General features: G+C 40.9%; 1 protein-coding gene across 7 annotated transcripts in view; it reads right to left on the bottom strand.

Moving 5' to 3' along the window:
• The window catches only part of dock10 (dedicator of cytokinesis 10), a 326,378-nt gene that overhangs the window by 87,833 nt on the left and 215,907 nt on the right, over nucleotides 1-22,638 (bottom strand). For all 7 annotated transcript variants that reach the window (XM_080185521.1, XM_080185517.1, XM_080185519.1 and 4 more), the window contains 11 exons: nucleotides 20,577-20,699; nucleotides 20,402-20,481; nucleotides 17,501-17,688; nucleotides 14,042-14,107; nucleotides 11,852-11,944; nucleotides 10,441-10,564; nucleotides 6,307-6,428; nucleotides 4,870-4,956; nucleotides 4,190-4,282; nucleotides 3,691-3,809; nucleotides 2,206-2,275 (listed from right to left, as the gene is read on the bottom strand). In XM_080185521.1, coding sequence (XP_080041647.1) covers nucleotides 2,206-2,275; nucleotides 3,691-3,809; nucleotides 4,190-4,282; nucleotides 4,870-4,956; nucleotides 6,307-6,428; nucleotides 10,441-10,564; nucleotides 11,852-11,944; nucleotides 14,042-14,107; nucleotides 17,501-17,688; nucleotides 20,402-20,481; nucleotides 20,577-20,699 — 1,165 coding nt within the window. The remainder of the gene's footprint in view (nucleotides 1-2,205; nucleotides 2,276-3,690; nucleotides 3,810-4,189; nucleotides 4,283-4,869; nucleotides 4,957-6,306; nucleotides 6,429-10,440; nucleotides 10,565-11,851; nucleotides 11,945-14,041; nucleotides 14,108-17,500; nucleotides 17,689-20,401; nucleotides 20,482-20,576; nucleotides 20,700-22,638) is intronic.

Raw genomic sequence — 22,638 nt, 5'->3', positions numbered from 1 at the left:
TGTCTTTTAAAAAGCATTTAGACAGTTACGTGGGTAAGATGGGTATAGAGGGATATGGACCAAATGCGAGTAATTGGGATTAGCTTAGGGATTTTAAAAAAAGGGCAGCGTGGACAAGTTGGGCTGAAGATTTTTTTCCATGCTGTAAACCTCTATGATTCTATGACCTCTATTACTCAAGAATATTTGAAAATCAAGGAAGTGAAAGGAAGGGAGGAACTTAAAACAATCGCAATCAATGGGAACACGTACTGATGAAAATATTTTAACTAAAGGCTGGCAAATCCCCATTGGCTGTGAGCTTCTAAAATTCTTTAGAGTCTGGATATGTCCCAGTAGATTGGAAAATCAGAAATATTATACCCCTATTCAAGAAAGGAGAGAGACAGAGCAATAAATTATCGGCCAGTTAGCCTAACAACAGTCGCTGGGAAAATGATAGAATCCATTAAGGAGACAACAGTAGAACATTTAGAAAATCAGTGCAGTCAGGCAGAGTCAACATGGTTTTGTGAAAGGAAAGTCGTGTTTGACTAGTTTATTAGAATTCCTTGAAGGGGTAACAAACAAAGTAGATAAAGAGGAACTTTAGATGTGGTGAACTTGGATTTCCAAAAGGTCTTTGTTAGCTAAAATCCTACATCAAATAAGAGCTCACATGTAAGGGCCGACATATTACTGTGGAAATAGAATTGGTTGGACAACAGAAAGCAGAGTGTAGGGATAAATGGGTCATTTTTGGATTAACATGTTGTTTCTTGTGGAGTGCTGGGACCTCAACTATTTATAATCTATGTTAATGAATTGGATGAAGGGACCAAATGTTAAATTCATGATAATGATGGGTAGGAAAGTAAGTTGTCAAGAGGACATGCTGATTTTACAGTGAATTATAGTTGGGGTAAGTGAGTTGGTAGAAAATTGGCAAATGTAGCATAATGTGGGGAAATGTGAACTTGTCCAGCAGTATTGTAATGGAGAGACTGGAAACTTGTTGATACAGAGGCAACGGGATGTCCTATGAATCATAAAAAATTAGTATACAGAGAGTGGGAGATTAGGAAAGCAAGTGAAATGTTGGTGTTTATTGCAAGGGGAATGGAATATAAAAGTAGGGAAGTGTTGTTACAGCTTTACTGGGCCTTGGAGAGAGCAGACTTGGAATATTTGATCTCCTTACTTAAAAAAGAATATAATTGTATTAGAAGCAATTCAAAGAAGATTCATTCAGCTGATTTCCTAGGATGAAGGGGTTATTTTACATGGGAAGGTGGAGTGGGTTGGACCTCTACCCATTGGAGTTTATAAGGATGACTGGTCTCAATGAAACATATAACCTTGAGAGGACTGGACAAGATCCATGCTGTGAGAATGTTTCTTCTTTGGGAGAGTCTAGGACTAGGGGACATTATTTAAAAATGAGGGGTCTCACTTTAAGATGGAAGTGAAAAGAACTTATTTTCTCTCAGAGAGTCATTGGTCAGCAGAATTCTCTTTCTCAGAGGGTAATGGAAACTGGGTAATTGAATATATTCAAGATAGATGTTTGATCAGCAAAGGAGTCAATGGTTGTGGGAGTGCAGACAGGAAAGTGGAGTTGAGGCCACAATTAGGTCAACCATGATCTATTGAATGGTGACACAGGCTCAAAGGGCCGAATGGCCTACCCTTGTTTGTAATTTTTGTTGTGAACTGGTCTCTTCTCAAAGAAATTTTCAAGGAGCTTTTTGTCTATTTTGAAACAGATCAGATAAAGATGCAAGTGTATGGCCAAAGGTGCAAAATCTCAGTCATGCAATGCGTGGTGATCTGAGTCAACACCTATGACGATGAGATACTCAAACCACTTATGGGAACAAATGATGATACTGCACTCACAAAGATGCCAATGACAGATTTGAATTTATCACAGAAATGCTAAAACATGTGTGAGAAATACTTGGAGTTTTTTCAAAGGCTGGAAGAACATCCCCTCCCTCTGATCCTATACACTGCCATTGATCCTTCAATAGCCAGAACTAAGTTTATTATAATTTTCAGAGTCCCCTTCGAGTGAACTCCCAAAGCCAGGCCCTAAGCGGAGCTGAGAAAATCATTATGTCCTTAAATAATGAGGATATACAGATCTTTACTCATACTCGTTTTCTGAATAATGAAATATCACCTCAATTATGTGGATACATTGCATTAAACTTTTCATTGTACCTTAATGTATGAGCGGAGATGGTTGTCCAATTGTTGTTCATGGCACTTAGCAACAATATCAACAATGGCCCTTAGAAATAAAAAATAAGTATTTTAGTGCATGGAAAAGGTAATGCATGCTTTGTTTTAAGGCCTTTATGTATGTCCAGATCTTTCTGTTGCTACAAATGTCTATTTTCATGTTGCATTTCTCATTAATAAAATAGTGAGAAAGGTAATGGATTAGACAACAAAAATGATGTGTTAAGTTGCATTGAAGGTTTATTTTGCTGTCAGGCCACAGCAAAAAAGAATTAAATCCTCACGTTTGGCTTTCATTTCATCCACATGGTTCAAAACTAAATTCTACTCTAAGTTTTGGTTTCCACCAATAAAAAAATGTTTAGATCATTACCAATCCAAAATATTTAACTTTAACAACATGTATTGCTTCCAAAGCCCAAATGACCTCATCAACCTCACTGATCACTTCGCCAAGAAAGTCTGATGGTCCAGGTGACAGATCTTTATTGGCACTTATCAAAATTACCTTTTGCAGATTACATTTGATTTCAAACATAGCATTTCTCCATAGCAAGAGGATTAACAATCAGTGATATTTGCTCAATGTCTTCTTTCAGAAAATTGCAATCCTAACTTACAAGTTCTAACTTTACTGAAACTTGAAATTCTACACATTAGAACATGGGCCTTAATAATGATGACATTTCAAGCATGTCTATACAATTGTTAGAAATGCAAGAGATTTGGACTTGACGCCAACTGGGGGTATTGTTACATCTATGGCAATGGATGGAATGTATTGCTCTCAGGCTTGGAGCTTGTCACGAATATATCCATGTCCCTTTTGCACTGCCAACTGTCATTCTGCCTGTCTGAGAGATCTTCCAATTAACAAGTCATCTTTGGGTCTGGCATCCAATTAAGTATAGCGGACGGATCCCTGTGGGCGACACGGTGAATAGTCCTGCTACCTCACAGCGCCAGGGACCCGGGTTTGATTCCCAGCTTGGATCACTGTCTGTGCAGAGGCTATGTGAGTTTCCTCCCACAGCCTGAAAGATGTGCAAGTTTAGTGCATCGACCATGCTAAATTCTCTCTGTGTATCTGAACAGGCACCAGAGTGTGGCAACTAGGAGATTTTCACAGTAACTTTATTGTAGTGTTAATATAAGCCTACTTGTGATACTAATAAATAAACTTTAAAAGTATTTTGGCTTGGGCGTCTGTCATGAGATAAATACATTTACTACAAAATTGAAGATATTTTTAAATGTCCATGACCATATTCAATACTGGAACTGCCAACATCAATTCACAACCAAATGTTGGCAAGATGTGGAGAGACTGTGGCGTATGTTTTCTATTTTGTTGTCAAAGTTGAATTTCAAACATTTAAAACTTTATTGGCTGGCATATTAAATAAACTAAATTAACTACATGCTTGAAGATATTCTCCTAAGTAATATTTTCTATATTTCTACCTGATGGTGGCAGTAGCAACTTGATTTTCATCGTTCTGTATCAGGATGCAAAGCAGCTGATTTAGAAGAACAGGAAGGAAATGTACTATCACGTGGATTTTTTCAATGCCAAGTAGACCCTGAAAATGATCGAAAACAGCTTAAGGATTAAAATATTTCTGACACAACATCAACAGTAAGCCCTGATGAATTAAACAAAAGTGTTCACCTTGGAGTATTCTACACTTAACCAGATGTTAATGTTACTATATACAGTCACATCTATATTGAAGTACTTCACTTACTTTTCAAGTCTATTAGTTAACACATGACTTAGTTATTTGATTTTGTTTGGGAATACTAATGCTCATTGCCAATTTAGGATTTAAATTCCCCAGCAATTATACTTGTTTTCCCTGAAACAGGTAACTGATATAATCAACAAAAACTAATATATATAAATTTTGAAGCAGCACATTACGAATTTATTTCAATTTTATATTGATTTAAATATTCAAACCTCTAAGCACGTGATAAAATCAGAGGATGGAGGCTGTGACTTCCCATCTTCTCTATTTTGGCATTCCTGAAAAAACTTGTTCAGATTTTCCTCCTAATAAAAAGCACAAATAATCATGGACTTTTCACTTTCCTGATAGGTCAGCATGCTAACATTTGATTTGATTAGATTAGATTTATTATTGCCACATGTATTAGTATGCAGTGAAAAGTATTGTTTCTTGCACGCTATACAGACAAGGCATATCGTTCATAGAGCCAGAAAGGAGAGAGTGTAGAATGTAGTGTTACAGTCATAGCTAGGGTGTCGAGCAAGGTCAACTTAGTGCAAGGTAGTTTCATTCAAAAGTCTGATGGCAGCAGGGAAGAAGCTGTTCTTGAGTCGCCTGGTACATGGCCTCAGATTTCTGTATTTTTTTCCCGACGGAAGAAGGTGGAAGAGAATATGTCCAGGGTGCTTGGAGTCCTTTTACCCTTTTACAACCCAATTCCCCGATACAGTCTTCCTGGGTAGGAACACTGCCTCAGGGACAACAGTGATTGCGAAACCACAGGCCCCAACTTATTTTGAGGCAACTTCTTTCCCAGCATTCAGTCTTGGCTGCACTGTCAGTCTTTAAATTGAAAGTGGAGCTGGAAAGCATTGCAGCCATTTGAATTAGAAAATCCGATTAACCATACCTGAGTATAAATCGTGGATACAACATGCACGGAGACTTTGAAGAGTGGCTTCCCTCCATCGACCCACTTAATATCAGATCCATTGGCCTATGCAGAAATAAAGTTTTAATAATCTAGTACAGATGTGCAACCACTCAGCTGGCTGGCTCTGTCCTCCTCCATCACCTCACTCTGAACTGCTTCGTCTGCCCTCTACAGACTGACTTCAAAGCTGCTGCAGGTCACAAACTAGCCTAAAATTTAAATTTTCTTTGCAGGCAAGCTGTTTAGGGGAACCAAATAGGTGTCTGTGGCTCACTGGCCTGATGTAAATGAGGCCCAAAGTACAATATTGAGTGTATGTTGTGCCTAACTACTCCAGCACAGATATCATTCTGAACATCCAAATGCCCACCGGAAGGTTGGCCCAAACCAATGTCAGGGAATCTGCAGTTAAATGACCTGGCAATAGAAATATCTTCAAGTTGCCCCTTCCCCTAATCACTCCTGTAGATACTTACAGATTTGACACTAGGGGTAGAGTTTTCATTTACCTGACCCGCAGGGAGCAGCTTGGTTACAAAGTCAGGTGGAATCCAACAGTCAGCAGTCCTCCACATATGAAGTTTTAAAGCGACAATATGTTTGTGATGTCAGCCATTGATTCCCCCTCTCCCCGAGATGCCCAGATTGATTAATAGCTGAGCCTCCAGTGAGAACAGGCCACTGACGAACACAGCAACAGGCATTGGGAAAGAGAATGGTCCAAGGGTAATGGTTGTGAGGGGTGGGGTGGAGGAAGAGGAGAAGCTCAACTCTCATGGAGTGGAGGCGGAAGCAGTGTTGGAAAGGTCAGAGACCTGGTGACTGGGGCAATTGCAGGCTTCGTGCTTGACTGGATGAGGGAGCTGGGTCCGGTGGGATAAGAAGGTAAATCGTGCCACCACCCCCCCAGGTTGCTGGCCAGGGGTGGTACCTTGACACCGTGTCACCTGACGAGATAGCAGGATGGTGTTCGTGGGGGGAAGAGTGGCATTGAAGGACACTGCCTTTGCGATGGTGGGTGTTAAAGTCTATTAGGGGTCCTCAATCAAGGAGTTCATCCTCTGAGCATACCTAGATCCAGGGGATACGTGTGAAGGCATTTACCTCCTGAATCTACACACTGAGGGTGCTGCTGGATTACCTGCAGCTCCGGAAATTTGGCCAAATGCAATGAAGTTTGTAAACCTTCATAACTAAGTTTCAAGTCAGCTGCTTGGAATGGATTTGTCACCCATCCAACTTCCATTTTCAATGGGTTGAGATGGGGAACTGCTTTCTAAAACCTTGTCCCTCACCAATATATAACCTACCTGACCTTTCAGTTCTATACTTCTTGCTTTTAATGAGGAATTAAACATGAAATTTACAGTTTTTATTGTGTCAGGTTGATTGTCGCATTTCGTTCGTTCTTACCTTCCCCGGTATTATGTTCTGATTACCAAGGTAACCAGCAGGAAGACTGGCTGCTACAGGTAAAGAATGCTCATGAGATGCAAGTCTGCCATCTTTCATAAGAGGAAGCCAGGCATATCCAACTACATAGAAATAAAACAACCAAGATTGTAATGCTCTATGTAATATATTTTGTTTCATTTTCATTAAAGATTATTTTTATAGAAATCCAATAATAACGACAATATTTCCTTGTGATGCCTTTTATGTTTTTGACCCCATAACAGATGCATTGGTTCCATATTCTTGCTAATATTGGTCCCCTGAAAGGTCAATGAGGAAAATCATAGAAACCCTACAGTGCAGAAGGAGGCCATTTGGCCTGTCAAGTCTGCACCGACAACAATTCCATGCAGGTCCAATCCCTGTAACCTCACGTATTTACCCTGCTAATCCCCTGACAGAAGGAATCCCACAACATCAGTTTAAAGTCCAAACAGGATTTATTTGTAGCAAAAGCCGCAAGCTTTCAGGACAGCCTGTCCCTTCGTCAGGTGGCTGGGAGTTCTGATCGTCAAAACGACACAAAGACACAAACTCAATTTACATGCTTAATGATTGGAATGTGAGTCTTTACAGCTAATCAGTTCTTAAAGGTACAGACAATGTGAGTGGAAAGAGTTTTAAGCACAGGTTAAAGAGATATTATTGTCTCCAGACAGGACAGTTAGTGAGATTTTGCAAGTCCAGGCAAGTTGTGGGGGTTACAGACAGTCTGACAAGAACCCAAGATCCTGGTTGAGGCCGTTCTCATGTGTGCGGAACTTGGCTATCAGTTTCTGCTCAGCGACTCTGCGCTGTCTTGTGTCCTGAAGGCTGCCTTGGAGAACGGTTACCCAAAGGTCAGAGGCTGGATGCCCATGACCGCTGAAGTGTTCCCCAACAGGAAGAGAACAGCCTTGCCTGGTGATTGTCAAATCCCCCGACATTCAGGGACAATGTATCATGGCCAATCTACCTAATCTGCACATCCTCGGAAAGTATAGGCTGGAATTCTCTGGCCATCCACGCCAGCAGGGTTCTCTGGTCCTGCTGAAGTGAATGGAGACAATTTGACTGAGTGCCAAATTCTGAATCTTCACTTGCAACGGCAGTGGGGAATGAATAGCTGGGAAATTCTGGCCATAATCTTTTGTTCAGATATTTTAGCAGATGAATCTCAGTGCACAAAGACCATATTCAGTCATAGTCCAACTATCACCTTCTTCTCTCTCCCCTGCATGACTACTGCTACATTCCCATTCAAATCTGTCCTTGGCCATCTCTTATTTCTGATCTACATCCTGTTCCCAACGGTCAACTTCATGACGACGCAACATTGGGCTTGACCAGCACCATCTCTCCTGATCTGCCCTTTCCCTCAGTGTTGTCTGACTGTTCATCTGATATCTGGTCCTGAAATCCTTTTAAATAGATATTTTTGAAAAAGATATTTTATTTATTCTTGTCACAACTAGGTTTACATTAATACTACAGTGAAGTTACTGTGAAAATAGCCTAGTCGCCACATTCTGGCACCTCTTTCAGGTACACAGAAGAAGAATTTAGCATGGCCAATGCACCTAATCAGCATGTCTTTTGTGGGAGGAAACCAGAGTACCTGGAGGAAACCCATGTAGACATGGGGAGAACGTGCAGGCTCCGCACAATTGCCCCCAAGCTGAGAATCAAACCCGGGTCCCTGGCACCGAGGCAGCAGTGCTAACCACTGTGCCACCATGCCGCCCTCTGGTATACTGGGAAAACCAAAGCCATTGTTTTCTGTCCCACCACAAATCCTTCCCCTCACCATTAATTACATCTCCCTCCCTGACTATGGGGATGGGCTGAACCAAGCTATCTAACACTTTTGCTGAACATCCAACTGCATTACCTTTCCATCACATAGACCACCTAAATCCACCTCACTAATAACAAACCTCCTCCCTCAGCCAGTCTGCTGCTGAAACTCTCATTCATGCTTTCATTACCTCTGAATCCAACAATTCTAATACTCTCATAGAAACTATCCCATCTTCCAAACTCTAAAATTCTGCTGTACGTATCCTAACTCTATTTACCCATCACCGTGGCTTACATTAACTCTTAATTCAGCATACCCAAAAGATTTACAGTCTCATGTTCAAATCTCTCCACTACTTCACCTTTCTCAATCCCGTAACTCCCTCCAGTCCTTTGATAACTTCCTGTTCCTCCAACTCTGGCCACTTGTTCACTTACCACTTCCCTCACCCCATCTGTGGTGGCCTTAATTCAGACATTTGGAACTAAATCTCTGAAACTCTCCCTAAAAATCTGCCTCTTTGGTCAAACCTTTTATTTCCTATCACCATTGAGCTTTCAGTGGCTGAAGTCCCTGGTAGTGCAAGTCCCACCCTCCATGAGCTCATAGAGTCATAGAGGTTTACAGCATGGAAACAGCCCCTTCGGCCCAACTTGTCCATGCTGCCCTTTTTTTTAAACTCCCAAGCTAGTCCCAATTACCCGTGTTTAGGCCATATCCCTCTATACTCATCTTACACATGTAACTGCCTAAATGCTTTTTAAAAGACAAAATTGAAACCGCCTCTACTACTACCTCTGGCAGCTTGTTCCAGACACTCACCACCCTTTGTGTGAAAAAATTGCCCCTCTGGATCATTTTATATCTCTCGCCTTAAACGTACGCCCTCTAGTTTTAGACTCCCTATCTTTGGGAAAATATATTGACGATCTAGCTGATCTATGCCCCTCATTATTTTATATACCTCTGTAAGATCATCCCTAAAGCTCCAGTGAAAAAAGTCATTACAGGAAAAGGTCTGAATCTAAATCTAGCAGAATTCTTTGGAGAAGTAAGGTAGTCCTTTAGGAGAGGTCAGGTACCCCTTTGAAATTGCAAGAATAGATATGAATTTGTGTAAAAACTGGAAAATCTCTATGGAACTCTCAAACTGTCAAGTCAGGTATTTGAAGTGACTTAAATGTTATCAATGAAAGTTTTTTTAAAAATACATTGAAGACTTCAACGGACACTGAGAACATTATTTATCCTGAGGTCTGCCATTGATGGGTACTTGATCAGTTGGCATCGAGGATGTAAAGGCAAAGAGTGGTGGATGGAGGCATGGACTGACACTCAGTTGGCATAAGGACTATAAAGGGCCATACGTTGGCAGGGACGTTATGGGTGCCATGAGATGTGTAGAGAGACATAGCGTGTGTGGGGGCAAGTGGGGTAGGTAGGGAGCATGAGATGGTATATGATTTGTCATGGATGGGGCATGGGGAGAGAATGTGGGGGTGGGGGATGATGAGGTTATAAAGGGTTATTTTTATTTTATTGGAACTGAAACAAAGTCTCAGTGCATTGAGGTGGGCCTTTTAAATCACTCACCTCAGAACTCAGTGGCTCCCACAAATGTCTCCGTACTCTATTTGGGTAAGGGGCAGGGGTAGAGGGCACAACGCCAGCAACCCCCCCCCCCCTTCCATAATGAAAACCTGAAGATTCGGGGCACTTTCTCCAGTGTCGGATTTACAGAGTTGAGAAATTTCACAACACTGCACTTCTAAATTAGAAGTGAAAATTTAGCCCTTGGGGTTAATCTTTGACTGACTACAGTTATGCAACTTCTTGGGACTTTACATTGCATTAAAGACACTAATCAAAGCATGTTGATGTTTGAAACAAAAGGCAGGATTCTCTGGCTTGCCTGCAGTGTCATTCCAACAGCAGGAGATGGTGTGCCATTGGCCTGTGGTGGGATCTTCTGGTCCTGCCACTCCACCTTACACCCCCCCGGAGACATGGGCGGGGGGTGCACCGCCGGCAAGACCTGAAGATCCCATCGGCATGAACAGCTGGAAAGCTCCAGCCATGATGACTGAAACTCATGGATTTTTAATTTCTCTACTGTTATAATATATAATATATATTTCACTGTTAAGTAATATATATTTCACTGTTAAGACATGTTTCAAAATAGCTATAACATTTGATGAAAAAAAAATTCTCCAAACATATAGATTTTGGGATGAAAATCCTTTTGCAAATGTAGCAAAAGGAAATAAACATTTGGGGAAAATAGTTATGCTAACAATTAGATCTTTTACCTTGTGTTTCCAATGCTTCTCTCTTTTTGGAACCACCTTTCGTTGCAAGGTCACAACTGATATGATAGAATGAAAACAGAATGTGATGTTTCTCGTTCAGTTGAGTGGGAAGCTCGATTTTCACCTGAGCAACAGAAATAACAAAGGAGAGTTCAAGCTCACCATGTTTAAAAGTCAGTCCCACTGCAGATAGCTTTTCACTTTTACAAAGACCGGGAATGTAACATTCACATGATCACAACCCAGATACAAATAAAGAGAACTATTCATTTCATTGTAACTCAACCGTATTGAATAAAATCTACACATAAGCCAAGTGTAGCTTTAAAAATTGATTTTAGGATTTTCCCTTCTATTCCCCAGTCCAAAACTCTATTTTAATCAGTTGATCATTCTTTAGCTGGAGAAGAACTGACTGATATTCGCCTCAAATTTTCTTTTGAACCTATTGTCATCGTTGAACCAGCATTCCAGAATTACATTTCGTGTACTTTTTGCTATTTTATATATGTTTCAGGTTTCCTCTTCTCAAGAGTGAAACAGTAACATTTCTCCAATCTTCTCTCACAACCCAGTCTTTGAGCATTAAGAATTAGCTTAGCTCAAGCATTGGTCACATGGTGCAATGGGTAGCAAGCTCTGGGTTCAAGGCCCATACCAGAATGTGACAGTCAGGAAACATGTGTTCATAATGACACCAAACAGGTTGAATATCAACCTGCAAATCCTTCCAACGTACACCAATGATCGGCCAGGTGATGTAACATACATGTAAAAGTACACATTGCCACAGCAACTCGGTTTTCTGGAGAGAAAATGTAACAAACTACCAGCAAACATTGGTATAAGACACAAATATTTTACTTGTGCCTCTTACAAAATAGGAATCAGTCCTTGGGAAGTGGTCTAATTAAAACATTGCACAATTTAAGCACAAGTTGTTTTCATCATGCCAGTTGCTTCTCTGTGGTGGCTACAGTTGTCACAGTCTATTAGGGTACCTAAATTTCACAATATAATGTATTATAATAACAATTATAATATGAAATCAGGTAGGAAGATAATTTTGTCTTTTATCATTAGTATGCAATTTGCTACATAGAACTTTCCCGATTTCTTAGTTACCATTTGATTAACAACACTAGTCTCTTTTGACTAACAACTGCATGAGGTATACTGTTACCTTGCTCATATGCAGATTCGATACCAGATTTTGCAACAATTGTTTTGTTAAGACAAGATGGAAGCCAGTCTAAGTTCAGTTGAATTATACAGTAGATGATGCTTTGCAACATATTCAGTCTCTGAGTGAACAGGTATGTTTTAGTTCCCCCATCTTCACTTCAATTAACTTGCATGCTAATCACAAACTTTAATGCAGCATTCACCCAAACACTCTCAATGAAAGTACCTCATCATAAAAATCAGGATTCTGAGAATGATGTAGAACAGTTGTCTGTGCTGAAGTGGTGAACAGTGATCCTCCTGGTTTTCCATAAATGCACTATTAAAACAAGGAAAATAAAACAGCTTTATTGAAAGGAGAAAGAAACAGCTCCAAGTAACAATTATGCGAGTCTCATCCTCCCAAGTGACCCATTAATTTTGTGTTCTGTAGTTGTTAATATTACAGTTTGCTTCAATGCACAAGTAACCTTTCAGGCTTGGAAACCATCAATAAATAAAAATAACCAGTGAATATTTGAAGTACAGATCAAAAAATTGTCATCTTTCTGCTTTTATTACACCATGCAATAAAGAAACTGGGAACAGCTTATGGCTGACAACTGACCAGTTCTCATATAACATATGGACATCAGGAATTGAAAATATAGGCCCAGGGGTCCTAGCCACTGCATTGCTGTCTTAAGGTGTGCCTGATGCAATGTTCAGGCATTCCTTAAATGGACAGGCAGTATGTCAGCTTAAACAGTGAAAAGCCACATAAATGTCTCACTGGGGACCTCAGCATGTTTTAAAAATCAGATTTACCAAGCAGTTGAGTAGCCTAGTCAATGGTTATTAGAGATCACTGGCGGCTGTTCAAAAAACAGCCTATCAGATTTTCTTTTTGCTGAGCTCACAAATGTACTTCTACTATTTCAGGACATCAAAAAATTCAGAACAATTCCCAGCCCATTCAGACCCTACCTAGGACTGTATCCCCATCTACCTAACTTCCTAGCCAGCTGGCTGATCTCCTGCCTTCCCAGAATAGTGACCATTATCTGAGATCTGCCATTTACTGAGGCCTAGACATTAGAATGTCCCAGAATTCATGCTTGTACTGCAATGGCCTTTCACCAACTTCACTTCCATTTTCAGGCAAAGTCGATGGGGGTGATTCTCTCATTCCAGCCCGCTAACTTTTTGACGGGTTGGGAGATGCACGTGGGTGCCAATTAGTGGGATTTGCACATGCGTTCCTGGTGCACAAGCATCTCCGACTGCCGGATATCCAGCACGGTCGGGACCATGCAGGAAACTGGCAGAAACACCAAGTAAGTCATTTTAATCTATTTTTAATGTGACTTAAATGTGACTAACGGGCCTGGGAGTGAATTCTCTAGACAACATAGCGTTTCCCACCACGCCAATACAAATTCACTCTGGCGGGGGTTAGATTAGCTCCCCACTTTCAGGGAACTAGTAGGAGAACCCGCTGGAGTGAAAAGGGGTAATCAGGGCCCCCCCCGGGGGTCGAGCGATGGTGGCCCCTGGGCACGGACACTCTGCTGTGCCAGCCTCCACAAAGGGCAAAGTGCCCATGCCCGGGGGCATCAGGCAGTGCCAAGGGAATGAGGACTGGGGGAAAAAAAATGGTAAGGTGGGGGGGGGGTTTCCACTGCCATTCTACCATTGGGGCTGGAGGGAGGCCAGCGATTGGGCTGGGCTAGGAAGTACGGTCTGCCTCCCATTGGGAGGCTGGGTCTGTCTCCAGGGAGGTGTGGGGGGCTGTGCCGGGGTGGGTTGGGGGGGGGGGGGGGGGAGCTGGCCCAGGAATGGTTGTGAGGGCCACGATTGGGCTGGGGGCAGCACAGTGAGGGTCCCGGGCTGGCCAGCAATCAAGGTGGTCAGCAAACTGCAGGCTGACAGTTCAGAGCCATTGCGCGTGCGCAGAGTTCTGGAACTGTCAGACTCTGGCATGAATAGGCCCCACCCCCCCAAACTTTTAATGATATTCACCATTGTGACCTCTGCATTGCACAGAGTGGGGAGATTCGGGTCTGAACTCCCACTGAAAAATGGGAGTTTATACCAATCATTTACACCATTTTTCCTGCAAATTCAACACTTAGAACTTTTTTGGGAGAATCCTATACGATGGTAATCTCTTATTTTATTGATATCCATCCCAGGCTAGACACTATCTGCAATGGAGATGCATGGTTCCTCTCAGACACAGGGATGACTTACAGTTCTGTCTTTTTCCTTTAGCTGGGAGCAAGGCATGAACCCTGCACACAGTGTCTATGGAACAATGAAGCCAAGATCTACAATCCAGTAACACGAAAAATAAAATCAGTGTGGCTCACTCTGAGGGAATGTTGCATTTATCTATCTGCACATGACATTTAAACAGATTGCCAATGAAACTTACTTTCAAAGGTCGAGCACCTTCTCCATCTGAATTCCTGAACTCAATGCGCACGGCCAGATTTCTTGCCTGCAGGAATGGAAAAGGCATCAGGATTTACTATCCCTAAAATTGGGATTCTGCACGCAAAATAAGAGTAGGTTCTAGCTAAGATTCACGATGTCGTACAAAGGCAGAACTTTCCCCATCTCTCCCCAACAACTGGCTCTTTAGAAATACACCCCATCTAATACATCTAAAAGTTAACTCTTAGATGCTCTAGGAAGCAAATGTGACGTCAAACAAAGTATAAAATTTTACAATAACAGGATGAGGAGCATTAAGTCAGAAACATTATGTTGGTGAAAACTACAAGAATTTATATTAATATAGAGCTGCATTAATTTAGTATAATTTTCAGGAAAAAAGACTTCAAGCAGTAAGTTCTTTGATGTGTAACCAATCTTGTACATTACAATAATAAAATCCCCCGAGGTATTTTACATCCACTGGCCTATCTCTAACTGGTGATGACAAAATGGATAATGGACTGAGATTTCTATTACTGAGACTTAAATAGCAAGGAAATTACATAATCAACAGAGCTTAGGAACATTGTATGGAAGATAACAATATGCTATAGATTTAGGAAGCAATGTCTGTATTTCAGAAATAGCAGACATTAAGTTCCATGGCATTCTAGTCCTAGATTTGTAGGTCACTGTATTAAACATATGGGAAGAACATAAATATCTGAATCTACCCTTCCAGAAACCTGCAGAATTCTTGTAACAAGATCCATTTTAAGTAGCTCCTGATGCACTATATAATAAAAGGTTAATGAATAGGATGACGGCAAAAGCGATCAAACACAATATTTACACAAAGCAATGAAAATATACCAGTGTTCGTAAGTAATCCAATGAAATCCTGGGAATGATGTTACCTTTTCGTCCCACTGGTCGATGGGAGGGGCAAGCCAGCAAGATCACGAGAGGCAAAAAATTGGGTACACACCTGATTTCTCACCTACCACGAACTTACTGGCCCTGGATATCCAGCAAAATCAGCCTCATGCTCGGAAAGGGCGTAAGGCTGATTATAATTTTTAAATCCGTTTAAATGTGGATTTAAATATTATTAGTGAGCGCACTGAAGGTCTACTTCGGTGAAGGTCCTCACTGGCAAGGAAGACATATTGTCCCCATCAATGGGGGCCACACTGATAGGACCGGAGGCCATTGAGGCCCCCCAGGAAGTCGTGCAGGAAGGCACTGCCTGCCTGGCACCCTGGCACTGTCCAATGGGCTCCCTAACACTGCCAGCCTGGCACACTGGCAGTGCTCACTAGGTACCGGGTTGCGCCAAGGGGATGGTCCCTGAGGGAGAGGTGCCTAAGGTGCATTATATAATAAAAGGTTAATGAACAGGATGATAGCAAAAGCTATCAAACAGTATTTACACAAAGCAATGGAAATATACCAGTGTTTGTATATTGGGTCAGATGGAGCAGAGTCTAAAGGGAGGCAAGTGGGGGGAGTTGCATACTCTACAACTGGGATCGGACAGGCGGGGGTGGCGGGGGGAAGACAATGCATATTTTGCAACTGTCAATCAACCGATGGGCAGACGGCAGGGAAATGATTGGCCAGGCTGGGGCCGGTGAGGGGGTAGCAATTTGTCAGGCGGGGATGGGTGCTAGTGATCACAGGGTGGGGAGCAGAGTGAAGGTGACTGACAGATTTCTCTATTCTGTTGCACAGAACATGGGTGTTCTGCTGAACCTACATCCCACCCTCCTTTTGCTGGCAGCAAACAGACTAATCACTAAATTTAGCACAAGGTTGGACATGGACTCGCCAAAGCTACAGATCTGATACCCTCCTGTTTTCACACTCATTTAGGATTCAGAATTAATCCCCCTCCTGTCCCCATCACAACTATTAGATTTAAAAAATAAAAACAAAATGCATTCCTCATCAATATTTTCCTTCCCTTTGCTCTACTGAAGGTATTAACTAGTTGTAAGGGATGTCTGACGAATGGGATCATGGGAGAGTCAGACAAAAAAGGAGACAGGATCAGGGGGAAGAGACAGAGAATCATTAGACAATGTGATTAAGGGAAAACAAGATTAGAAAATAAGGTGGAAAGACTAAAAGATGGAGCTGGTCAAGTGAACAAGACAGAGATGTACTTGAGTACCAGGGCAAGCACTCAGCCTTTCACTAGGCTGTTGCATTATATAATTTTTCCTACATATTTAATTTTCTTGTATTCTTGAAACTGTAGACCTTCCCAAAAGATCAAGTATCTCTGCACCAAGTTGGGCTCCAAATCTGGGGTCATTGTGATTTGTTTGAATCAGTTACTGGATAACAGTATTTAAGACTGAATTTTTGTAAAGTTGGAATGGCCAGAATCCAGAAGACCCACCCCTGAAACCAGTACCCAAAATTTCCACTGCAGTGGGAATGAGGGCGAGTTGTATTTCATATATCCATAGTTTTTGGAAACAGCTGCCCATTTAAAAATGCAACTGCCTTCAAGCAGAAGAAATTCTGCTCATTGAAGTTTCTGAAACATGACTCGCTGGCTTTAGATATTTGAGGATAGTGCCTGAACCTACCGGAGCTCTTTAGAAAAGTCAGGTATCCTTCTGAGAATGTTAAGAGAAGACATGAATGTGCATAGAAGTGGACGAGATCTGTGGAAGTATCAAGTCATTTAAATCAACTGCACTAAGTTTTGACAAATAAACGGCCGGTCTGCAGTTGAAAAAAATCAGTGCATTCAATTTAACCTGATGTTTGTGAAATAAGCCAGAATGTAATATTTTTATTTAACTGTTTGGTAAAATGCAAGCTTAAGTACTTGAAGTATTGTAAATACATTGAACTGGCTATTATCTGTTAGAATGTTTTAATATGGTAAATTCTGTAATAGATAATTACAACTTTATTTTGTTTCATCACGCCATGGCTCTTGAGATCCGCACTTGGTTGGTACTGGGTGAGTTGGCATAGAAGGTGTAAGGACATAAGGAGGCAGCTGGGGTAGGGGGCAGAGGGAGATGGAATGGGTGCTCATGGGGGAATGGGTTCTCATGAGAATTAGGTGGAAGCCTTTTTTTTATTAACTCTTTTATTTCAGAAAAGAAACCCAGAGCATCAAGATGGGCCTTTAAATAGGCTGCCAAGTTATCCCACAGCCTGTGGCTGTATCCAAACTCTTTCCAGGAGCCGCAGGCCCAACTTCAGTTAGCATCCACCCACCTCCCAAGAATCCAACCATTCAGAGCACACTCACACGAGTAAGGTTCATGGAGTTGGAAATTTGACCCTTAGTATTCAATTTTTCTTTGATAATGACTTTCTTGTTTGAAACCACCAAAAAATATCTAATCAGAATCTCCAACAAAGAAGATTATTGATGAAAAGGATATAAATGTGAAAACAATACAAATTTTGCTGTGTATCTTACCTTGGAGAAACATTTTTGACCATCGTATTTCAAATGTTTGGGGTAAACATAAATGTGGTTTTTGTATATTGTGTAAGGTTGAGAATATTTTGCAGACTCTTGCACAAATTCTTCGACCTCTACAGTAGGTTCATATATATCTGGATCCTTGAATGGTTTAATAGGCACATAGGATGGGGTAACACAATCTGAAACAGATGAATATCAAGTTGTTTTTTCCCTTTTTAATCATGTTTGATCTATGTTTAGAATCCAGTAGCTTTAGCTACTGTTTATCACCTTGCCTTGTCTAAAACATTACTGTTAAAACATCTTTCAATATACATGATGCAGTAACTAAAAAGAGAGAAAAACATTCCCCACTTTAGACACAACATATTTTCTTGGATAACAATTCAGCTCAGTTAATAACTGAACAAGTAAAGTTTAGATCAAAATATACTGATTAGTCAAATTAAAATGATATGTTCCAATTTGAATCAGTGAGTGCTGAGATCCTAATCTTAGATGGATAATTATAGAGAGGAGCTGGGAATGAGCCAAGTGCTTCCTCAGGGAGGAGAGAATCACAACAAGGTTGTGCCATTTATTTCAGATTAACAATGGAGAACTCTTGCCTTATCAACTAGCGATGGTACATGAGGCAAAGGAAGTAATTAGGAAAAAGGGAAGAGAAATAATCAAAATTACAGAGGGAGCAATATTAATTAAACATACAAATACAAACCCATGTTTTCGTTATTAGGTACCAGCTCCTAGAAAACATTTCAATTAGTTTTAAAGAGAGAAAATCGTATTACATCAGTTTTGATTGATCTTTACGACACTGAAAATTTGACTTTCACACTTTTGTCTCAGTATTATAGATTTTGTTGCTCCATGATATATTGTATTTACAGCATGAGAATTTTATTGTATATAATGCATCCTGCCTGAATAAGTAGAAGTACTTATTTTCTCTATTTCCAAATCGAGTTCTGACAAATGAATTTCCGTTGCCATTTTCAGAGAATCATGGCATATCCACCATTGCATTGCAGTGGATATTAGCAAATGATGAATATTTAGGCAGGGATTTTCCAATTCTCCCGCAACGTGAGTTTTCCAGCAGAAGAGGCAGCTCACCATTGGCCGTTTGCTGCAGGGTCTTCCGGTCCTGCCAAAGTCAATGATCATTTGCATTGCTTGCTGACTGTGTCTCCGGGAAACCCACTGAGGGGGGATTACCTTCGATAGGACTGGAAGATTCCGCCCATGGCAAGGGTTGGAAGATCCCACCCTTATGAGTGCTCACATTTTGGGCCTCACACTCTGAACAAAGCAATATGTTACGGCATCATATGGGTTGCAGCAGTTCAAGAAGTGGCTTACCACCGCTTTCCAAAGGCAATTTCATTTTAACAATAAATGCTGCATCTAATCAGCAGCACTCACATTCCAATAATTTTTAAATATCATTTGCAAGGGAATAAAGTACAAACTAAACAAAATCTTTTCTGGGTTGAGATACTAATTTATCTCACAGACGAGGAGAATGTGCACTTAGGTGATGTTTTGTGTGAGGCTTTGTACTGCACACATTCTGATAGATAACTGGAGCATGATTAACAGGGGTTTTACTTGAAGTTTCCAATGCACAAAAGTGGCTCCATATAAATTCTATGTGAGACAAATGGTGAATAAGAGAAATGCACAGGACAACAGAATATTTGTTCATTCATAATTTTCTCTGAATAAACATAGGGGATTAAATTGATTCATGTAGCAGCAGTACAGAGACTTCTGTTGATTCCCCAGGGACAAGCTGGACCGTGGGTGAACTTCCAAGATAGGGAGTATTTGGCACCCATCATTTGGTGAGTTGGCGGGAATGCACCGATAGACCTTATGTTCTGATGATCGTCTTTGATGAGGGGAGTCTGAAGGTGCCTTCAGATGGAGGTCTCTCCCCATTTCTTACCCAAGGTCAAGTATCAGAGCTTTTTCTGTTTCCCATCCCTCAGTCATTGGGTGCCTGACATCCTAAAAATTGAGACTGAGCAGGAAAGGGTCTATAAGTGGGGCATGAGTGGGCTTCCTGTTCAAGGTCTTGTCCGTCCCACCGTAAATCATGTCTCGTTCAAGAGGGACAGGATCGCAGAGGGAATCCTGTCCACACTACTTTATATTTCCCCCAACCCATGACTCAGGACCCACCAGGATACAGCAGACATTAAATCCTGGGCCGTATCTTATCTTATTATGCAGAAATAACAACAAGTGCACTTTTGATAGGTTTTCTCGCAGAAATACTGGAAAAATAAAATTAGCAAGGTGCTCAGAGATTTTTAACCTATTTACTTTTCAAGCCTTGGATGGTTGTCCCAACTGCCTACACCTGGAATCTTGCAAATGGTTGTCACATAGTTTTCCATGTCATAGTAAAGTTTTATGTTCAGCCTGAAATTTCCCATGCGCGAAATCCTGAATCTTGGTTGATTAATTATGAGGAAGATGTTAAGCAATTCTTCACGGGAAGGGAGAGAAAATTGACAAGCCAGTCACCCAGGGGATCCATTGCACAGCCCTCGCAGATGTTTAGAGAGCAGCATTGATAGATGCCTGGCCTCTGGCCAAAAGAAAAATCTGTCATGGAATTGGTGGGTGAAAAAAACATTGTACTGCTTTGTTTGTACATCTCTACACTTATAAATTATGCTATTTGTAAGTCAATAGTTATGTTCTTAATTTTTTGATGTGTGAGCATTTATGTTGGCATATTTTTCTATTCGTGTTACATTCGTGTTACATGCAGGATGGAAAGCGATTCACAAAACCTCGACTGAAACAAACTATAGTTGGAGAGATAAGTGCAGGTTTAAATATGACTTAAAAAGATAACAAATAAAATAAATTTCATACTTGGATGATCAATGGGGACAGATTCCACCGATATATCAAGATTGCCAGGGATGGACTGCACTTTGGTCATTTTGTCTGCTCTACAAGCATGAAAAATAAAATATCTAATTAGATCAAAAAGTGAACAAAATTGAATTCCCTCCATGTACTCAAATGCCCAAATTACAGGTGATACCTTTTGAACTCCAGTACTAATTTCAGCAAATCCTCTGTGGAAATCTTACTGCTTTCTTGCCTGAAGAGAGCAGAGAAGCGAGAATCTCGGTCGATTGTTCCCTGATTGTCTTTGAATACCGCCCTAAAAAGATGAACAACAGAGCAAACCAAGCACTATTGTGAACAAAAGTAATAATGGACAAGGATTTGCTGTAGCACAGCATCTAATGGCATTAGAAATTTGCATACATAGCTCAACAATCCTTTGCCCACAGAGTTGCTCAAAGATCCAATGATAAGAACACAATGAGGTAAAAGGGACACTCATTGTGTAAGTGAATGGGACAATGAATGGGGTTTCTTCTTAACCAATCGGATTTAAGAATTAGGAAAAAATTACGGGAAGGATTGAGAAGGGGTGAGTTAAAAAATATGCATTCAATCTTTAATCAAGTGTAGAAAGGGAAATAAAGAGACAGGAAAGAAAGTTATGCTGAGATAGAAATAAAACAAAAAGGAAAACAAAAAATCCAAGTTTATAATTTGACAGGCGTGATCTAGCAACCCCGTTCGTCACGGGCGCAAATCACATTGTAGCCATCAGATCTCTTGAATGGCTAAAAGCAGGATTTACTCAGGCCTGATCTCAATTTGAGATTATCCCCGCCTCCCCATCACTGATGTGATCAGGTTCATGTTCTGATTTCCATGAATTTAAATACATTTTTAATATAATTAAGGGTTTTACACCACAGCTGCTAACCATAACATTTCCTCCCCCTTGGTGTCATGACGTCATGCCACAGCAATCAGTGCTGGTATTCAAAGCAGTCATGATGACCATGTCGGGGGTCCTTGGAGGCCCTGGAGGTTGAGGGATGAGGCCCGATCATGATCAGATCCCACCCACCGGACTGACAGCACCACCAGATTTTCTGTGCAGAAATTGCCAGGAAATCTGGTCTGTAAAGTCAGCTGTATTTCTAGAGAGAAACGCACCAGTTTTCAGTCAAAGTCTGACACTGACAGATTTTGCAAAAATTCCGCCCGAGGTTTTTTAAAACTTTCCCGAAGAATTCAAAATCTACAGGAATATGACTTCAGACTAGCATTAGTTCATTTTTCAGTGTGCAGGAGGTTCACTGCCAGTTATTAACACCAATCATGTTATTATGTGGAATACTTGTGCTTGTAATGACAACAGACTTGATTGTCTGTGGCCAGTTTAATGACTAATAAATGGGGAAATAAGCTCCTAAAGAAAATGGGGAGGCTATGGGTGAGATAACAGTTTTACAAAGCTAACAATGGAGCACTGTATTTCAGACAGCAGCTTTTGGATATTCAAGTTTAACCAAGCATCCGTTTCTTGCTTGCAGTTGCCATACAGTTTACCGACAAATAATAGTGTACACCATTACTTTAACAGGCAACTGTGCCCAGGAGGCCATCTCCATCATTCTGAATAGCTCTGCAGTTTAGGTATGCCATGTATATGCCTACAGCAAAAACTACTGAATGATTCGGGGTCACTTACTTTGGCTTTTCTAAATTTCAAGATTTAAATTGGAGATGGTTAAAATTAATTCCAGGTGTACGATATTGAGGAACAACGGCAGTCATGTCAAAATGTAGTGTTCTTATATCATTTTTATTGCCTCACAACTCATGATCTTGCAACATGCTAAAATATTACTTCTAGCAATTTTAATTAAACAGTGGGTTAGTCCCACTGAACAAATCATTTAATAAGGATTCCTGGAATGATTTCATGACAACAAACTGACATTTCATCAAAATATTGAAAGTACGATCATAAATTTTGGAATAAAAACAATACAGTTGTCTGCTATGGATAATGGAACAAAGATAAAAATTTCAAGTGAAGCTAGACATAAAGACCATTCAGAATGGCTTTGCAACTAGATTCCATTGAGAATGACATTATTTATGGCCTTAAAGACCATGGGCAAAATTTTCTGGCCCTTCCTGCTGGCAGGGACCTTCCAGTCCAGCCAAAGTCAACCCCACTTGTTCCCTGGTGGCAGAGTTGTGAGCACTGCCAACTGCCATTAACCTGA

This window comes from Carcharhinus amblyrhynchos, chromosome 3 (genome assembly GCF_965287045.1).
Source record: "Carcharhinus amblyrhynchos chromosome 3, sCarAmb.v2.hapA, whole genome shotgun sequence".
NCBI classification, from domain to species: Eukaryota; Metazoa; Chordata; class Chondrichthyes; order Carcharhiniformes; family Carcharhinidae; genus Carcharhinus; species Carcharhinus amblyrhynchos.
This window is presented reverse-complemented; position numbering and strand designations above follow the sequence as displayed.